The sequence below is a fragment of the Anopheles ziemanni genome, chromosome 3, assembly GCF_943734765.1.
Source record: "Anopheles ziemanni chromosome 3, idAnoZiCoDA_A2_x.2, whole genome shotgun sequence".
Taxonomy (NCBI): domain Eukaryota; kingdom Metazoa; phylum Arthropoda; class Insecta; order Diptera; family Culicidae; genus Anopheles; species Anopheles ziemanni.
The window spans coordinates 66,748,763-66,768,292 of NC_080706.1; the positions used below are offsets into that span (position 1 = coordinate 66,748,763).

At 46.3% G+C, this 19,530-nt stretch overlaps 1 protein-coding gene across 1 annotated transcript in view; it reads left to right on the top strand.

The window, feature by feature from the left end:
- Positions 1 to 19,304, top strand: part of LOC131285301 (fat-like cadherin-related tumor suppressor homolog) — an 80,287-nt gene extending 60,983 nt beyond the window's left edge. Inside the window, exons 12-21 of the mRNA XM_058314156.1 lie at positions 656 to 679; positions 5,146 to 5,382; positions 7,221 to 7,421; positions 7,650 to 8,050; positions 10,404 to 10,857; positions 11,516 to 17,203; positions 17,274 to 17,459; positions 17,596 to 17,616; positions 18,655 to 18,882; positions 19,003 to 19,304. Of these exons, the coding sequence (XP_058170139.1) occupies positions 656 to 679; positions 5,146 to 5,382; positions 7,221 to 7,421; positions 7,650 to 8,050; positions 10,404 to 10,857; positions 11,516 to 17,203; positions 17,274 to 17,459; positions 17,596 to 17,616; positions 18,655 to 18,882; positions 19,003 to 19,304 (7,742 nt within the window). The remainder of the gene's footprint in view (positions 1 to 655; positions 680 to 5,145; positions 5,383 to 7,220; positions 7,422 to 7,649; positions 8,051 to 10,403; positions 10,858 to 11,515; positions 17,204 to 17,273; positions 17,460 to 17,595; positions 17,617 to 18,654; positions 18,883 to 19,002) is intronic.
- The last annotated feature ends 226 nt before the right edge of the window (positions 19,305 to 19,530 follow it).

Here is a 19,530-nt window from a genome sequence, read left to right on the forward strand (position 1 = left end):
AGGAAATCTGTTGATTTTATCTGATAAAACAAAACCGTAATGGTAGATTGTACGATGATGTTTGTTGAGATGATACTTGGCTTTGTGTTTCTTGAAGTTATCATATGGTCATTTAAGCGCAATAATAAATAATCAAACAATATGAATAAGCTTTAAACAACTTGCAAATCAAATTGATACATCTTTCAATATTTGATAGTTTGCACATACGATGATAAAAATAATTAGCTAGAACAGTTGTGTCAATATAGCGTTCGTTGGAATTTTAAGGTGTTGGTGTGCAATCCATCGTGTGCTTTCCATCCATTGATGTACATTTATGTCGCATTACATCATGTCCGGTCATTTTTTACCCCTCCAATCAGTTACTAAAGGAAACGCTTCACTGTGTTTACGTTTACAGACTTGTTTTACATTTCAATAATTACTTCGCTGAAAACTCTGGCTCGTGATTGAATTTTCCAAACGTTTGGAGTTCCACGAGGTGGAACCATCTGAATAAAAAAAAAACATAAATAAAACGTTCAACATATTTATCGATCGACATTCATGTTAAATTAAATAAATCCTTTCTTTTACCTTTCTTCCCTCGTCGAAAAAATGACACAAAAACATGCAAAACATAACAAAAATAAAAACCCTCCCGTCGGTTCAGCACCGGACAGTACAAACGGGCCATGTGAGTATCGAAACAACGAGAGAAATCGTTTAAATGTTGCATCTCGTTTCACAAAAAAAACCTGTATCTGTTTCGTCCTTTTATTTTCATACACAATATCCTTTTTTTCCTGTTTGTGTTACGTTGTTTGCATTGTTGTTTCTGTGCTCGTTCACCCTCACCGGCTAAAACATGCTTGTCGGCACCGAAAAAGGTTCACATTGCATTGCATAATTCCCTTGCTCGTTAACGCTTCACAAAGCACCGTTCGATAGTCGATCACATCAATGAATGCATTTTCGCCGCACTTTTTCTCGCTACATCTCGCGCATCTAGTTCGGTTTAATTTGTGTGCATAAATTTAAATCGATCAGTTGTGTGTTTCATACTTACGTGTGTTACGTGTTGTGTTTTTAATTTTTGCTAGCACATTTACAAACCAAACAAGTCGCTAGTATAATTATTTGCAAGCTTTTCATGCGTTTATAGGGTAAGTTTATTTACATAATCGCGAAAGAGGAGAATGTTTTTTTTTTATAACAGTTTGTTGTTACGCTCGGCTGAGATGAATGAATTCAATTATTTAATTTTTTGTTACATTGCTGTATTCTATATAGTTTATTTTATTTTTAAACTGACGGTAATTTTATATTGAATAATTTTAACTATATTATGTACGTTTATACTCTATTATATACCTTCTATTGGGGTTTTCTTTATCTGTCCAATATGAATATTACATTCATTATTTTCATTAACCCCCTTCAAAAAAAAAAAATAAAATAAAAGTCATCCTATCTATCATTTTTATCACTCATTCAGCGATAGGAAAAAATATATATGATAAAGTAATTCATTCGTTAAAACCATATTTAATCAAATCCTGTGCTAGTATCGTTGATGGAAAATTGCAGGAATTATCTGCGCCCATATTTATTATCGATATTATTTCCACACTTCGCCGTTACGGACCACGTTTTTTTTTTAGTGTGTTATATTTCGTTGGAATTGGTTTTGCTGTTTGCCGTTCTACATGAACGTGTGTACACCTTTCACCACGTTTTTTCGTTGAACTGTGTTGATGTGAGGAAAAAAAAAGAATTCCACCCTGTATAGCTGCATCACGGGCTTATGCAGAACACGCATGCATACGCTAGCTTGATTACCAGCGCCAGATCGTACACACGAGGCGTGACATTTTTTTACTCTTCCCGTTTCATCCCAAAGTCCAAAATCCCTATTATCAGCCTGTCGTTGTTCGAACTTTTCCCGGTGCGCGAAACAACAATGACCGGGGCGTATACGTTGCAGTGTCCATGTACGCCAGGGTTTCCCAGCGATGCACATTTTTTTTCGACCCTCCTAAAAGAAAGGAAAAGCATATTTACGCGCGAGCATCATAAGATTCATTTTGGACTATTTTTTTTTTATTATTTCGGTCAACACGCAACAACACACGCTCCATGATGAAGTGTTGAAATATTCAAAGCAAGCGTCCCCGGCCAATACCGCAAAGCGCATCGATAAGCACGTAGCCGGCCGATGTCCTCCTAGTGCGGGAAAGTAGTGGCCCGGGGATTGCGTTGCTCGCGTTACCTTTCCTGAATTCGTTATAACAGCATTTCCATAAACCAGTAGTGGCGTTAGCGGATCGCAGCTATATGAACCCGAGATTCGTACCTTCGTAAGCCGGGGGTGAAATAAAAGCCCCGTGCTGCTGCTTTTTGGTTCGGTTTATTTTTATACGAGCCAGCTTTGGTGGTGTGGAGAGGGTGTGAACTATGCGTGCTAGGCAGTGAATATAACTTTACCCTTTCCCCACGGTAGGTAGTGTGTGTTCCTCCGATTTAGTGGATTTCATACAATTTTGAACGGTTTTGGGAATAAAAGTTGATCCCGTTCGACGATACAAGTTGGGTTGGCGTGGACCATCGAGAGACTTATAGGATCTGTTGTGAAACCGCTTCCCGTATCGGGTTATCGGTCAGCAACCGTGGTTGGAAAAGGATTTTATACTACACACATGACATGCAGCAATATAAAATAATCGATCGAAACGTTATTCGTAAGCTCCGAAAGCGTAAACAGCTCGGCGTTTATTGTATGTTTGTTCTTTGATCGTGGTAGAATAGTTTTTTATTCACTTTCAATTGATCAAAATTGGTATAGCTGTGTTTATCCGTAAAGTTTCCGTAAAGTTTTTTAGTACTATCTACTTCTTGTTTAAATTCTCCAAAACCAGAGGAGATTTGCTAAAATGCATTTTCAGAAAACAACATTTGTTTTCATGTTGTTTCGAAATTTTTTTGTCAAAGAATTTATTTTCAATGAGCTTGATTTTGTCAATACAAATTGTGGAAAACAAATTCACTTCTGTAAAATTTAGGATAACACCAACTTATGTCGCATAAACGATTAATATTATTTACATTATACTAATATAATCCAACACCTTCAGTAGCTATTTCGTCTCCAAAAGCAAATATACAGATTGTAAAATTGAGTTAAATTAGGTAGTCCATTTGGCAAGTTTAACATTTCATAAAATTCGAATAAAACAGACGTGCCGCGATGCAGTTTAAATGATGTCGACGAACCTATCCAGTGGTCAGCACGTCGTGTCTATCACTTCTCATTCGCCACATACCCCAATGTTTTGTCTGACATAATATTGAACGAGCCGAGGTTATGTTAACCGGAGTAGCATTATGTCACCCGCGCATGATAAACACCCCGGAGAAAGGCGGGAGGTACGAAACAGACTCGGTGAAATTTCCACCAAGTGCTGATTATCGGAATATTTAGGATCTACCGAAAACCACCGAAAACCCCTTCGGGAACACACGCGTGAAAACACAAAACCCATTCCGCCACCTCCCCAAACCATTCCCCGAAATAACACTTACCAGTGAAAATCACGTGCCGGAATGCGGAAAAACGTTTGCGGTTGGTTCATTATTCGTTCGGCGACAAAAACGGATAAGCGTACGAAACCACGGAACGCTACACACACGTTTTGCCATAATGATAACACAACACCTCGCTGTGCTTCGGAAACAAATGAGAGGTTTCTGCTTTGCGTCAACAGGCCGAAAATGTTCCCCGGCCATTGTTTCGGAAATGTCGCGGTTTCCGCTGACCACCGGAAGGACTTTCTTTCCAATTTTCCGCCCAGTACTCTCCAACGTAGCTTCATTGAACGATTTTCTGCTTATGAATTTAGGATTGGTAAATCGATTCACACACGTGATGTGTTTGGCAAGTGTATTTGAGAAGTATTAGTGTTCAATATTTGGAACTGTAACAGAGAGCTGAAAGGTAGTAAAGACATACTTTTTTGGTTTGACATTTTTTTGTTATAGTTTTGTTTTACTTAGCAAAAAAAAATTAAGTTTGCATCTTCGTTAAACTGTACCTAATGTTATTTTAACTTCATTAGCTTTTTTTCTCGTGGTATAACAAACTTTTCGCCATTCAACGTTCAGGAAGTTATCTCCGCATGGATTTTATCTCCGTTTAGCATAACGTTTATTCTCAGTTCTACGTTCATATCGGAGGTTTCCATCCACAGAGACATATATTATTCATACCATGCAAACCACACGCAAGTTGCTCCCTTGTCCTAATATTAATAAATTCAATTAACCAATCTATCTTTTTATCTTTTGAACGCACACCTTTTTTACTGTTTTTTTTTTATTTCTCGTGCACTGTTCGTGTTGTATTATGGATTTTTTTTCTCATTTGAATCGTTTAAATCATCACATTAACGTCTTTTAAATAATTTATGATCATACTTTATTACCGTTGCATGATGATCGTCGTAAAATGAAGCACATGCGCCCACCAATATTACTCTTCCGTACACAAACGCATTGGCTGTAGCACTAACACCCTCTAGCTCGAATTTGTGTCCTTATTGTTTATGTGTGATTTCTTCTTTTGAGCTGCTCCTCTGCAGGAAACAATTTGCTTAAGCGCACCATTCGTTCCCGAGATAGTAAAATTTGGCTCAATTAATGGATGTTTAAACTGGAAATTTTATTTACACAAATTTATTTATTCATAACCTCTTCCTATGTCACTCCTGTCCGTTCGAATTGTTTTATGTTTCGACTGCAAAGTGGCATGCCTCCAATGGAAGTAAGCTAACTTGGTGTTAATGCTCCCCGCCAGGAGATTGCCTGCAAATGTGGCAGTAATGATGAGAAAATCCTCTGCACAACTTTTTAATCTTAATATTTAATGTTCTTTTTCTTTTATCTTTTCTCCCCCCTTTCTCTGTTGCGGTTTTCGTGTTATGGTTGTCTTTCAACCTTCCGTTCCGGAATGTGGTGCACACTACATCGATGGCTGTTCTTCCGGTGTTCGTTTGGTTCCGCTCATCGTGCTCATGGTCTCTCGGATGTAATACAATCCCACCGACACGTGTTGGTGCTTTCCGGGTGAATCCTTCTACGCCAACGTTGACCACGACGAACACCCAGGTGCCATCTACGTCGTGGACGAGCTGGACTACGAGCGACTGCAGAGTTATGAACTTTTAATTAGAGCCACCGACAGCGTGTCGGGCGTATCGGCGGAGGTTCCGGTGTCGGTGCTGGTGCAGGACGTGAACGACTGCCCGCCGGAGATCGAGCAGGACAGCTACAACATCACCGTGTCGGAGCGGGCTCCCTTCGGAACGGCCATCCTGAAGGTGCAGGCGAAAGACAACGATACCGGTGAGTTGGGCAGCGCTAAAAGACATGGCCATAACATCACTCCGAAGAGATCGATGGTTAACTCCGCGTAGGATTAACTCGTGGGAAGTCTGTTCTACCATCATGTCAGTTCTATTACCAATTTCTTTGCTTTTGAATTTCGAAACTAAACTCTCTAGCCGACAGCGAGGTGGCAGGAATGAATTCTCAGAAATCCAGTTTTTGTTAGTGATACTTATGTCCTAACCCGGCTCGCTGGATTGATCTATCACCCTATTGAAGGATCAAAGGGGTCGTGGATACACGTCCATCAGTAAAAAAGGTCCTATGTGTAGTTGACCAGTGTTGCAATATTCTTATTCCCGGAATGACCCATAGAGGTGAAGATAACACATTCACGTCGCTGGTGCTTAATGAGTTTTTGTTAGGAATTTCTGTAATGAACGTCTCGCTGTTCATGGTTCCGCTATTCCGTGTAATCCTCACGAGTATAACCGTTGTGACGCTTGAGAAAGAATAATATTTTTACGCGCTTGTCCCTTTCCCGACGTCCGTGCAATACCCTATGTTGAAACTGTCCTTCTCTACCCTCCATTTCTATCATCCTTTTTTGTCGATAATTGGCGAATCGTCCCTCCGGGTGATGGACAACGATGACGAAAGCCTTGGCAATGAATTTTTTACCATCACCACAACGTCGATGATGATGAGTGACAGTCTCTATGATATCCGGGTCCGATCGTCTACGAACGAAGGAGCTTAAAAGTCCGGTAATCGTCCTTACAGTCTGTCGCCGGTTATTAACTTCAATTACACTGTTTTCTTATTGGCTCTTCTGTTCATTACGGTTCATAGATTCCTTTTTTGTGTGTAACACGATGAAGAGTGTTCAATAATGAGGATTGCGATTAGAGTATTGGCGGAGTTTCTTCATACTATTTGCCAAACCAATTAAACCAATGTTCTTTTATTCGTTGTACATGCTGTATTTATATTTAAATTATCTGTAAAACACTAAATTTTATATTAGGCAACACTCAAAAAATGAAATGATTTTCACCAGTTTTTGTAACTCTCAAAGAAAAGGGTATCTAGTTTCCTATGGATCTAATTCTACCGAGCAGTTTTGCTTTGGTCCTTTAATGTTCCCTTTTTTGTATTTCAAATATTGCTCGATGTGATAATAAGTCAACAGTGTTATTTGTACGGTGAAGAACATGTCACCATATTTAACCTCCGCTATCATCATTATTGTCGTGTGACGCTCATTCTGATGATTCACGTCATCACCCTACTCCAATCCTCCAGTTCGCTTCTAATAAGAAGGTGTCTAGTTGTTCGTTACACTTTACGTGTTCCGTAGAAAAGGTCTCTTCAAACTCGGTCCCCCATTCGGAACACTCGACCACGCACACCCCATTACGGAGGAGGACTGTATAACATCCCCCGGGGAGCTTTATGTGCGGAAAAAAACGAGCGAAAAGTATGGACATGTGAAGAGCTCTTAGAGGGAAAACATTCCAAACTCTGGTAGAAGTAAATCATAAAAAATGGACTGTGCAATAAGGCAGTTCCATTGGTTGTATCTTTTCATTGAATGCACAGGACTGAAAGTCTACGTATAGCCAGAGCATCTGGGGTTACTCTCGACGCTATGGAAAACCAGACAATGCGTTTCACTTTTATCGTTTTAATTAAGCATGTCGGGTTGGGTTTACATTACGACCGCAATCATCTCATCCTTCTCAACGTTCGTCAACGCACCTGTGCAGTAAAATTCAGCCTCCTTTTTTCAAAACCACACACGCCTAATCTCACCGACTAAAGGACGACATTTAACTCCGCTTTCATTTGTGCAGGCATCAACCAGGTCATAAACTATGTCCTTCAGACGGACTCGAAGAACACCTCCGAGCACTTCCACATGGACCCGGTCGACGGCGTGATCTATCTGAAGAAATCGTTGGACCACGAGACGCTAAGCCATCACCATTTCACCGTCGTCGCATCCGATAAGGGTGTGCCGAGTCTCAGCTCGACCGCCCACGTTTGGGTTTCAGGTAAGTCAGACAGTCCGTCCTCGAGTCGAGACAGACGTTCCATTCTTCAACCATAATTGTTGTTATAAATCAACGCCTCTTGGTTAAACATTAAATAATAGTATATGAAATTATACTCTTGTTTTAAGAAAGTTGATTGAAGCTGATTGTAAGAACTATTTAAATATTGTTTTTCCGTTTGAATAACATTAATTTTTATTTCTTATCTTTATCTTCTTTCTCCTTCAGTGATGGACATGAACGATAACCCGCCGAAGTTCGAGCAACCCTCGTACTCTTGTGTCCTTTCGGAGCACGCTTCCCGCGGCCAGTTTGTGACGGTCGTGTCTGCCTCCGACCCGGACTACATAGACCACGATCGGCTCGTGTACACGATCGCCCAGGGCAACGAGCTGCAGACGTACGGCATCGATCCGGTGACCGGCATCATCACGCTGGTCAACATGCAGAACTTTGCCGAGAAGCACGTCTCGATCCTGAACGTTTCGGCGACCGATGGCGTCTACACGAGCTTCACGCGTGTGAAAATTACCATCCTACCGGCCAATCTGCACAATCCCACGTTCGAGCTGCTGAACTACGAGGCGAAGGTGGACGAGAATCAGCTCGCCGGTCGACTCGTCACAACGGTAAGAATTCCTATCTGAATTTTTCTTCTTTCATCATCCATCTGGGTTCGGGGATTGATGTGTCGTTTCTTTGAAAACGAGTGTCATTTTTCGAAAATCTTATATAATGTTTAACGGAATTCGGCTTCCAGTAAACTGCATATTTAACAAGTTTTACCATGCAGTGGAACCAATTTATTAACTTACAAATTCAATGGATAACCACAAGAACCATAGCTTGGATTTGAAGACAGGAAAATTGATCACATTCGCACTGTTTTCCCTATTTTATATCGTTGCCTTTTTATTGTTCCATTCTGTTTACAAAAAAATTTAAACCAGAGAAGAGAAACACAAAAATGTTTCCCAAGATTGCGAAAACATTAAAAAGCCCTAGCTATTATTGACTGTTGCCGAGGGGTTTCCACTAAAGTCATTTTTGGTCTAACACGCGCTTTTATGACAAGAAGGGTGGATTCTGTTATTCACAGATGTATTTTATCTGAAAATGGTGTTGAAAATGAAAAGCGTAATTTTTAATATGTACCTCATGAAAACATTGTTCCTTTTTTTTACGTTCTCTTCTAGTATCTTCAAACATGAATTGAAGTTAATTCAGGCAGAGTCTCGTAATGTACCTTTAACGAGTTGTTTCTTTTCAGGGGCGAATTCACTTTAAGAACTAGAACTATTCACATCTATGAAGCTTTTGTCAGTAAAAGGGTGAAATATTGCTAAGTAATCTTATTCGTTTCAGTTTTGTGTACATATTTTTTCCTTAATTTGTCGCAATGTTTTCACACATCTTTTTAAACAATTTAACGAGGGCATTGAAAGTGCGTTCGCCATAGGATTATTTTTCCACGGACGAAACATAGTTCTAGTATGCAATACAACTTCAGTATATGTAAATCATCTCAACTAATCGCAGCACCGAAAACATAGAAAACAGAATTTAAATGTTATTTCTAAAAGAAGACCGTTTATCTAAATTTATCGCCCGCCCCACACACTTGGAAAGCCAACAATAAAAGAGTATTCAATGCCTAGCAAAATTGTGTGCATTTAGTGGCGTTGCCTTCTACCCGCTCTCTGGTTTCCCGCAACCTTGCGCAAAAACCAGAGCAATCATACCGGTCCAGATGAACGCTGGGCTCCTTGCGCTAGCAACCCGCTCGACCGTACAACTGCACATAAGTCTTGGCCAACGGGGAAAGTCTTTGCAAGAAAATAGAAATGCAAATTGGATGCAATTAAGCCACACGTCGTCGGCGTCGTACCCGTTCACGTCCTTTTACTTTCGTGTGCGTGCGTGTATGTGCCCTTTCCGTTCCATTTCCGCCAGCTGCGAATGTTATGTGAGCTCAGGATTGGCACTACCCAGGATGTAGGTAGGTCGTCGGGGAAAAATGCTGATTTATGCTAAGCGTCGGAAAACGGGGTACTGCCGTTGATGATTGTGGGTTTCGCGAGACTAAGGTGACCCAGCTCTCGGTGGAAATGGGATGCAAAAAGGGATTTTTTCCACCCAAGAAACGCCTAAATACATGGTATCAAAATGTTACTCAACACTCCTAGCGATCACGAAAGCAAAGGTTCTTGGTGGAGTTTTTCCTCTTGTGTTTCTCTACGGCAGAGCGAAGATTTTTCCAACATAGCGGTGAAGGTAAAGCGTTTTGCGTCGGTTTTCCCACGGTACCAAGAAGTCAATTACCATCCTACCGTAACTATTATGCATTTGCATTTTTCGTCCGCGACGGAGGTTTCGTGTGCGAGTGCTTTTTATTCTTTCAATGTCTCGTGATTACAAATACAATCGGGAAACTGCAGGGAAACTTTTGCCAAATCTCCTATCATCGCTTTTCACTAATGAAGAAATAAAACTTAAACCTTACGAACTAGAAAAAGTAGTTCAATGCAACGCTGTTTAGCTTCAAATATGAGTTTTCTTTAGCCTTCTTCAAACATGAGTCATTGGGAGTTAATAAGAACTTGAAATGGATAACGGCAATATACTGTTAATATTCTATTTTGTTTGTTCTATCCTCAATATTGTCAAATTACAAAGGAAGTCTAAATGTAAATAGTTTCGATAGCGTTTACTTGGGGAAGCATGAAGGAATTTGATAGCAACAAGGTTTCTCGCCTCATTCGGCTTGAATGAATTCAAATTAAAGCCCATAGAAACGTATCGTTGTCGAATCTTATCGTAATGCGGTCGCATTTATATTCCTGTCGCGTTCTGTATTGAAAGCAGGGGAAAAGAAGAGAGTATCGTCTTATTAACGAGTAGAACGGAGGAAAGAATACGGTGCTTCCTAGCAATTCTCACCATCCTAATCGATTTCTTCACATTTTCTCTCCCTACATCAAGGTCAAGGCAACGGATAAGGACTTTGGCGAGTACGGTCGGCTGGCGTACTCCATCATCTCCGACGACATGCAGGAGTACTTCTCGATCGACAAGGAGAAGGGCGAAATCGTCACGAAGAAAAAGCTCGACCGGGAGGAGCGAATGCAGTACGAGGTGCCGGTGATGGCGGTGGACGCCGGTGGACGGGCCGGTTTCAGCACGGTCCGCATCCGGATCGGGGACGAGAACGACAACCAGCCGGTGTTCCAGTATCGCGAGTACAAGACGCTCATCCAGGGCAACCTGACCGTCAACACGACGTTCTACCGGGTGCGGGCGGTCGACGCGGACGACAATCAGAACGCCGTGGTGAAGTACTCCATCTTCGATGCGGCCAACAGCGGCATCCGGGAGCTGTTCGGGGTGGACGAGAACACCGGTGGTCTCTACCTGAAGAAGAGTGCCGTGCAGTGGGGTAAGTTTGACGAATTTAAATTCTTTGTGTCAGTATCTGGGTATCAGTTTTATAAAAGTGACATGATGGCATGGTTGGAATTTTATAATATCATAAACATACTTAGAAATCATAATCAGAGATGTGAAATGTGATCAACACTTGTATTGGATACAGTAATTAAAATTATTACCGACATTACGCTTGTACGGTATTTCACTATCCGTCTGTATATTCCACGGAATCTAGAAATGGTATAACATACTGAAGCTCTTATGTTCATGTTGTGGGCAGATTTAATTATTTTAATTGGGTTTCAAATAGCACAACCCATGAATAGTTAGAGGAAACCCTGCTACATGAAATTGTAATACATTTGTGCACTCAATGTAAATCAATATGTGTAAAAGATATCATAATTTTGGAAATGAATTGCTTCGTAATACGAGTTAAAAATATTATTTGACAACAGCTCTCAATTTTGACAGATTCCTATCAAACGGTTTTGTTTACAGCTTCAGCATTGGATAATTTCTAGAAACATTGTTACCACCTCCTGAACAGTTATATTCATTTTGGTAACTAGTTATAACGGTGGAATAAATATTCAATTTCGATACTTTCGGCTGTAGCAACTTGTTACTCAAAAATTCATCTGCCCCCTTGCGTTGCTCCACAGAAAACCAGCTGTTCCAGTTCTTCATACGCGCAAACGATGGGGGTACTCCTTCGCTCTACTCGGACGTCCCGATCGATATCTACGTGATGAGTTCGGCTGAGAATCCACCGCTTTTCGAGAAGAAGGATCGTAAGCTGTTCCTATCGGAGAGCTCGCTGCCGGGAACGGTCATCACTCGGTTGCGACTGTCCGGCAACGTAACCGCACACTATCGTATCCTTTCGGATGAGCTGGAGGAGCCACAGTTCACGATCAATGACGCCGGTCAGCTGCGGTTGGCGAAGACGCTCGATCGGGAGACGCGGGACTCGCACCTGATCGCGATACTGGCCGAGACGGACTCCAGTCCACCGCTGACGGCCGTAACGGAGATCGTACTGCACGTGCAGGATGAGAATGATAACACACCGATCTTTGAGAGTAATCCTTATTCGTTTACGCTGGCGGAGAACATCGAGAAAGGTAGTTCGATCATGAAGCTGACGGCACGGGACGCGGATAGCGGTAACAACGGGGATATCAGGTACGCCCTGTCGCCAGATGTTGGGGACATCGTAAACATCTTCGATGTGGATGCGTACACGGGCTGGATCACGACGCTGGTACCCCTGGACAAGGAGAAGCGGGAGGACTACAAGTTCCAGGTGATTGCCACGGACAATGGGCAGCCGAAACATACGACCCGCTCGACGGTGATCATACGCCTGAAGGACTACAACGACTGTCCGCCGGTGTTCAAGGAGACGCACTACCGCGCGACGGTAAACGAGGACGCCCTTCCGGGGACGGTGGTACTGCAGATCTCTACCACGGATAAGGATGTCGACCTGAAGACGGCCGTTGAGTACTACATCATCTCGGGCGACTCGTTGTCGCAGTTCCAGATCAAAAACACCGGCGAAGTGTTCGTCGTGAAGGCACTCGATCGGGAGAGCATCGCCGAGTACGAGCTGAAGGTGATCGTTACCGACGGCAAGTACACGTCGACGGCGAACATCTCGGTCACGGTGCTGGATGCGAACGATAACCCACCGTACTGCTTGAAGTATCGCTACCGAGAGGAACTCAGTGAAGGTGCTCGACCCGGCACGCCCGTCCTGCAGGTTCTCGCCAACGATATGGACGAACCGGCGAACAGTCGACTGCGGTTCTACCTCACCGGCACCGGGGTGGAAGACTTCAATCTGGACAAAGACTCGGGTCACCTGAAAACGGCACGCAAGCTCGACCGTGAGACGCAGTCCAGGTACAGTCTGATGGCGCACGTGCAGGATCGCGACCATCCCGGGTGGGAGTGTTCGTCGCAGATCGAGCTCGCGCTGACCGACCTCAACGACAATCCGCCCGAGTTCTCCATGAACCCGTACAGCGTGACGCTTCCGGAGGACGCCGAAGTGGGTACGCTAGTGACGAAGATCCACGCGACCGATGCGGATATCGGGATCAACCGGAAGATCAAGTACGCGTTCCTTGACTCGTACCGTGATCACTTCCGTATCGCACCGGAATCGGGCATTGTGACGCTTGCGAAACCACTCGATCGGGAGCTGAAAGCCCTCTACAATCTGTCCGTATCGGCGATCGATCTTGGGCATCCGCCTCTTTCGAACTCGGCCACGCTCATCATCAACGTGCAGGACATCAACGACAACCCGCCCGAGTTCACCTCGAAGCACTACTTCGCCTCGGTACCGGAGATCAATTCGATCGGGTCGGAGATACTGAAAGTGCTCGCCACCTCCAAGGATACCGGCATCAACGCGGAGATCTCGTACTCGATCATCGGTGGCAACGAGCATCGGAAGTTTACGATCAACAACAAAACGGGAATACTTTCGTTGGCGGACACGTTGGATTACGAGCGGGCGCGGGACTACTTCCTCACTATACAGGCTGTCGATGGTGGAACGCCACCGTTGAGTAACCTGGCTACGGTGAACATCTCCGTGACGGACAGTAACGACAACCATCCGCAGTTCACGCAGAACTCGTACAACGCCCGTATCCGTGAGGACGCTCAGCGTGGCGATCGGATACTGCAGGTTCGCGCGAACGATCTCGACGCGGAGGACAATGGACGTGTGAGCTACACGATCGAGCGGGGTGATCGGATGGAACAGTTCGCGATCGAGGAGGACACCGGGTACATCTCGGTGGCGGGCACCCTCGACCGGGAGTCGATCTCGAGCTACGTGCTGGAGGTGCAGGCTCGCGATCATGGCGTTCCGACGCTGACGGCGTACGTGCTGGTAAACATTGAGATTTCCGACGCCAACGACAACCCGCCGATGTTCACGCAGTCCAACTACACGGCGGTCGTGCAGGAGGACAAGCAGATCGGGCACACGCTGTTGAAGTTCGATGTGACCGATGCCGACACGGGTCAGAATGCGGCCCCATATACGTTCGACTTCCGGGCGGGTAACGAAGGTGGTACGTTCCGCATCGAGCAGGACGGTATCCTCCGTACGGCCACACGCTTCAGTAGTAAAATCCGCGATAGCTATCAGTTGCAGGTGCGGGTGTTCGACAATGGCACCCCGCCACTCTACTCCGACACCTGGGTGCTGGTGAAGGTGATCGAGGAGTCACAGTATCCGCCGGTTATCACACCGCTCGACATCGCCATCAATTCGTTCATGGACGAATACCCAGGCGGTGTGATCGGGAAGGTGTACGCCACCGATCAGGACCAGTACGACACGCTCACGTACGGGCTGGCACCAACCGTCGGCGTGCTCTATTCGCCCACGAACCTCTTCAACATCTCGCGCAACGATGGAGTGATCTACGCCTACCCGCGGCTCGACGTCGGCGACTATCGCGTCAACGTCACCGTCACCGATGGAAAGTTTTCCTCGTTCACCATCGTGAAGGTGTCGGTGGAGCTGATCAACGAGGAGATGCTCACGAACGCGGTTGTCATACGCTTCATCAAGGTGTCCCCGGAGACGTTTGTGCTGAGCCACCGGAAGGGTTTCATCCGCTCGGTGCGAAACGCGATCGGGTGTAAGATAAAAGACATCATCATCATCTCGGTGCAGCCATCGAGTGACGATATGAACCTGATTCAGCACCGGCTTTCGCGACGCTCGCTTGGAGGGCTGGCGAACGTGACCTCAACGGAGGAGGAGAATCTTAGTTCACGCACCCGGCGCAACACGAACCGCGACCTGGACGTACTGTTCACGGTACGGAAAAGTCAAACCGGTGGGTACTATGCGGCGCACGAAATCCGACGGTCGATCGAGGAAAACCTCGAGGAGATCGAGGACGCCACCAAGCTGCAGATCGACGAGGTGGTGAAGTCCAAGTGTTTGCCAAACTTTTGCATCCACGGCGAGTGCGAGGATCGGATCGTGCTGGATCCGAAGATCATCCACCCGGTGTCGACGGATGTGACGAGCTTCGTGTCGGCCCGGCACTCCCACCGTATGGAGTGCAGCTGCAAGGAGGGTTACGGCGGGGAGAAGTGTCAGCATGCGGTCAACGAGTGCTCCAAGTCGCCGTGTCCGAGCTACAAGACTTGCATTCCCGACTCCTCCGATCAGGGCTATCATTGCGCGTGTCGGGAGGGTTTCGCCGGTCCGAAATGCGACCGGGACATTACGCTGTGCAACGACGAGACGTGCTACGTGCCGCGGAACCCGGTGTCGTTCGGTGGCAAGAGTTACGCGCACTACCGGATCGAGAAGGAGATCGCTCGGAAGAACCTGGAGGACCAGCTGGTGCTGAGTCTGCGCTTGCGCACGGTTCAACCTACCGGTAACATCATGTACTCGGCCGGGAAGGTGGATTTCAACATTCTCGAGGTTATGAACGGCGTCATCCAGTACCGGTTCGATCTGGGCTCGGGCGAGGGAATGGTGAGTGTGTCCAGCATCTTCGTATCGGACGGGCTCTGGCACGAGGTGCGACTCGAGCGTGAGGGTAACAGCGCCAAGGTGTTCGTGGACGGAAAGCACGTAGCGCAGGGCAATGCACCCGGGGTGAACGGAGTACTCAACCTGCAGTCGGACGATATCTTCTTCGGTGCGGAAGTGAAGCAACACCCTACCGTGCTTGGGTTCGAGGACGTTCAGAAGGGTTTCATCGGCTGCATGGATGACATTCGGTTGTCGAAAATACCCGTCCCCTTGCACATGAACGGTGCCAGCACGGTGGCCAGCTTGCGCCGGTTCGCGAACGTAGAGTTCAGTTGTGACGCGGTGTCGGTTCTTGTGCCGCTGGGAGTCTGCGGTACGCAACCGTGCTGGAATGGAGGCACCTGCAAGGACATCGGAGGTGGTAACTTTGAGTGTCTGTGTCATTCGCGCTTCTCCGGTCCTTTCTGCAAGGAAGACCTCGACCCGTGCTCCTCCTCGCCGTGCCTGTACGGTGGTAAGTGTTCGAAGATTGGCTTCGGGAACTACACCTGCGACTGTCCGGCACGGATGTCTGGCAAGCGGTGTGACTATGGGCGCTTTTGTACCCCGAATCCGTGCCGCAACGGTGGAGTGTGCGAGGAGGGTGATGACGGACCGCTCTGCATGTGCCACGGGTACACCGGAACGACCTGCGAAACCGACATCGACGAGTGTGAACGGCAACCGTGCGGTAATGGTGCGACGTGCATCAACGAAGCCGGTAGCTTCAGCTGCATCTGTCCACCGGAGATGACGGGTACCAGCTGTGGTGATCCGCTCAACACGAACGCCCTGACGATCGCCCTCAAGAAGGTCACGCCGGAGATGTTCTACATTACGGCAAGCATCATCGGTACGATTCTGATGGTGGTCGTTATCTGGGGTGTGGTGTGCGCCTGCAAAAAGAAACGTCGTTCGAACCGTCACGAAAAGATCAACAACGAAGCGAACAAGGGAATCGTGCTGAACCCGGTCTCGGACACTGCCGGGGGTTATAAGCGAGGCTCGAAGATGAGTAACCTCGAGATTCAGCGCGATCAGCGACCGGTGTCGTACACACCGAGCAGTAACAACGCGGCCGAGCACATGTACAGCTGCAATGCGGCCTCAATGCTGCAGTACAACAATCTGGATACGCTGCGCAGCTACGGGTCGGCCGGGGACGAGCTGGAAAATGTTCCTCCCGAGTACCGCAAGGGTGGCATCGTACCTTCGACACAGCAGATGGTTAACATTAACGGCGGTGGTGGTACGGCAAACACCACCTCGAGTGACACCGAGTCGCTGCACAAGCAGAAGTGGACCGATCAGATCCAACTGCAGACGTTCAATCACGACAAGCTCAACAACGACATGAAGCGACTCGCGCAGAACGCCTCACCGGATCCATCATATCACCACCATCAGCATCATCAGCATCAACAGCAACAGCAGCAACAACTACAACCCCTTTTGCACCAGCAACCACACCCGGCGACCCACCATCACCTCCGAGCGTCACCGATGCAGCTCAAGCCACCGCAGATAGGCATCCTACCCGGTCGGCTTTTGAACACGCAGCACTCGCCAACGATGCTGATGCCACCGCACAGCTTCGAGGATCCACCGTCGCACCATGGCAGTACCGCCGCGTACCACTGGGACTGTTCCGATTGGGTCGGACGCGGGCACCATCCGCTGCCAAACATCACCGAAGTTCCGGGCAGTGAGGTACCGGACTCGTCCAGCTTCCACAGCAACGAAAGCAATGAATCGCACCCGAAGAACAGTCTCCTTCCGCCGAGTAAGTATCTCCTAAGAAGTCCTTTTCTTTTTCCTCTGTCTGATCGCCTTGCTTCCTCTACCCTCCCCAGTCCTGGGTCCCGTGGACTCGACGCGTGACATCGAGACGCTCAACGAGGACAACGAGTCGGAGTTTGTGGACGATTCGGAGTGCGACCAGAGTGAGCAGCCGCTTTCGTTGGGTTTCGAGCAGAACTCCTCCATATCCTGCCTCAACCCGCTCGACAGTGGTAGTGAAGATTATAGATTTAATACAGGTAGGTATCTTACAACTTTGTGGTTGTTTTCGAACCATTCTGATTACTAACCACTCACGTAAAAAGCATCAACATCGAAATGATCGACTAACATTTACCTCTTTGCCTCTTGTACCTTTCAATTGCACCTCTGCAGTGCCTTTAAAAGTTAATACACGTAAGTAAGCCCACAACTAACCTTTTGAAACGTTGTAGATTAACTTGTAAATATTAGATTTGTTTTATTTACCTCTTTTACCAATCACTTACGTCGTTCATACTTAGATGATTATCTGATGATATATGTCGGTGACTCTCCATAGTAGGCTTTGATCCAATTTACTCGATTTGTTCGTTGAGGGGCAAAGCACTGAATCAAGATCAGTAAAAAGAGAGGTCGATGTAAAGCTATTTTTCTGCACTGCCATTGTTTCGACAATTGATTTGGAAAGTGTTCGGAATTGTTGATTTTGAAGGAGTTCTGCGCAAGAATCTGTTACATGAAATAGGTAATCCGAAATTCTGGATCAAAGTGGTTCAGTACCGACACATGGCCGCGCGGATAGTGTCGTAAAATAATATTCCGAGCAGCCAAAAGTGCGCCTCGGTGCGAAGTTATGGGATATGGATCATGTTGGTCGCCATGATATTGCCGCAACCAAGTGTGAAGGCCTTTCTCACGTGTAACATTCCATCCAATGCCCCAATCAGTTAGTGAGTTTTAACTAATTTTCTGTTTTACACCATCATTTCAAGGAGCAGGTGTCTAGCATAAAATTAGGAGTCCGCAAAAGCAATTCTACGCGAAAAACTGCTCGAGAGCGTGAAAAATTGCTTAATTTTGTGCCAGCAGGCTTCGTCCCATATAAAATTGAGGAGATTTTTGTTCACGTTGAGGAGTTTTTTAGTGAAACCGTTCGAAATGTCTAGAGGCAGCTTTTACGATTGCTAAGTGGTATGCTTCGACCTCTTTTTTCACCGATGTTGCACTGAACCAAACTAAGCTTAGGTTGCTAAGGTTTAAATGCTCCATCCTATTACAAAAACAGTAAATCTACTACGAGGCATATCGTAATATTTCATGAACAAGAGAAGTTGAACGACGATATTGATTAGTAACGAGTATTCATATGAAAATAACTTTACATCGATGGAAAGATAAAATTAAAATTTTAATATGTTTTATTCCCTTTACTCCTTTTCTCCCCACCTCCAGCTGATAGTTATCTGCGTCATCCGAACAGCTACTTGCCGAAGTATAACATACAGAGCGAGACGGAGGGCGAAAATGTGCCACTGACGGGCCGGAAGCCGCTGAACGGGCTCGAGATCGGGCGGCATCAGCTGGTCGAGTCCGACGACGACGACGTCGAGTCGTACGGGTTCCCGCAAACGCGCCGTAACCGTCGCGAACCCAGTGATATCGATTTAGTTTTAAAAACCGGTAAGTGACCTCGTCTAAACCAATTCATTGGATAGACTTTTTTTTTATTATTTACTTTCCATTTGTTCTTATTATTCGAATGTAATGGTTTTTTGTTTTACTTTTTCTTCTTTTACGCAGACGAAGGTAGCTCTCTGCTAAGCCATTCCCGCACCCTCAACAGCTCCAACCACTCGAATAGCGACCTCTCGACGCAGCTCTGCGAGATCGACGATTCCGAATACGAGCAGGATCATCAACCACATCCACAGCATCACCACCATATCCAACAGCCGGCACCACCATCGGGCAACGTGTCCGGTGGTTCCTCCTCGGCCAGCGGCAGCCAGACCGGCTCGATCTCGACCAGCAGCGGGGCCACGGCCAAGCCGAAGCAGCAGAAGGTCAAGTGGAGCAACGTGGTGCAGCACACGGAAGTTTGACACCAGCTGTCGGTCGACGAGCACAGTGACCCGGGGGGAGCAGGAGGAGGCCAATGTCGACGGCGACGGCGACAGGCAATGACGCTAACAGATAAGACTTATTTTACTACTAAACCGTTTAACTGTAGGAACATATTCCACTGTGCACCACCAGAACCGGTGGCGGCGGCATCCGTGCTGGCGCGTCCCTTATTTCTACTGCTACGGCAAGCGACGTCGGTCCGTA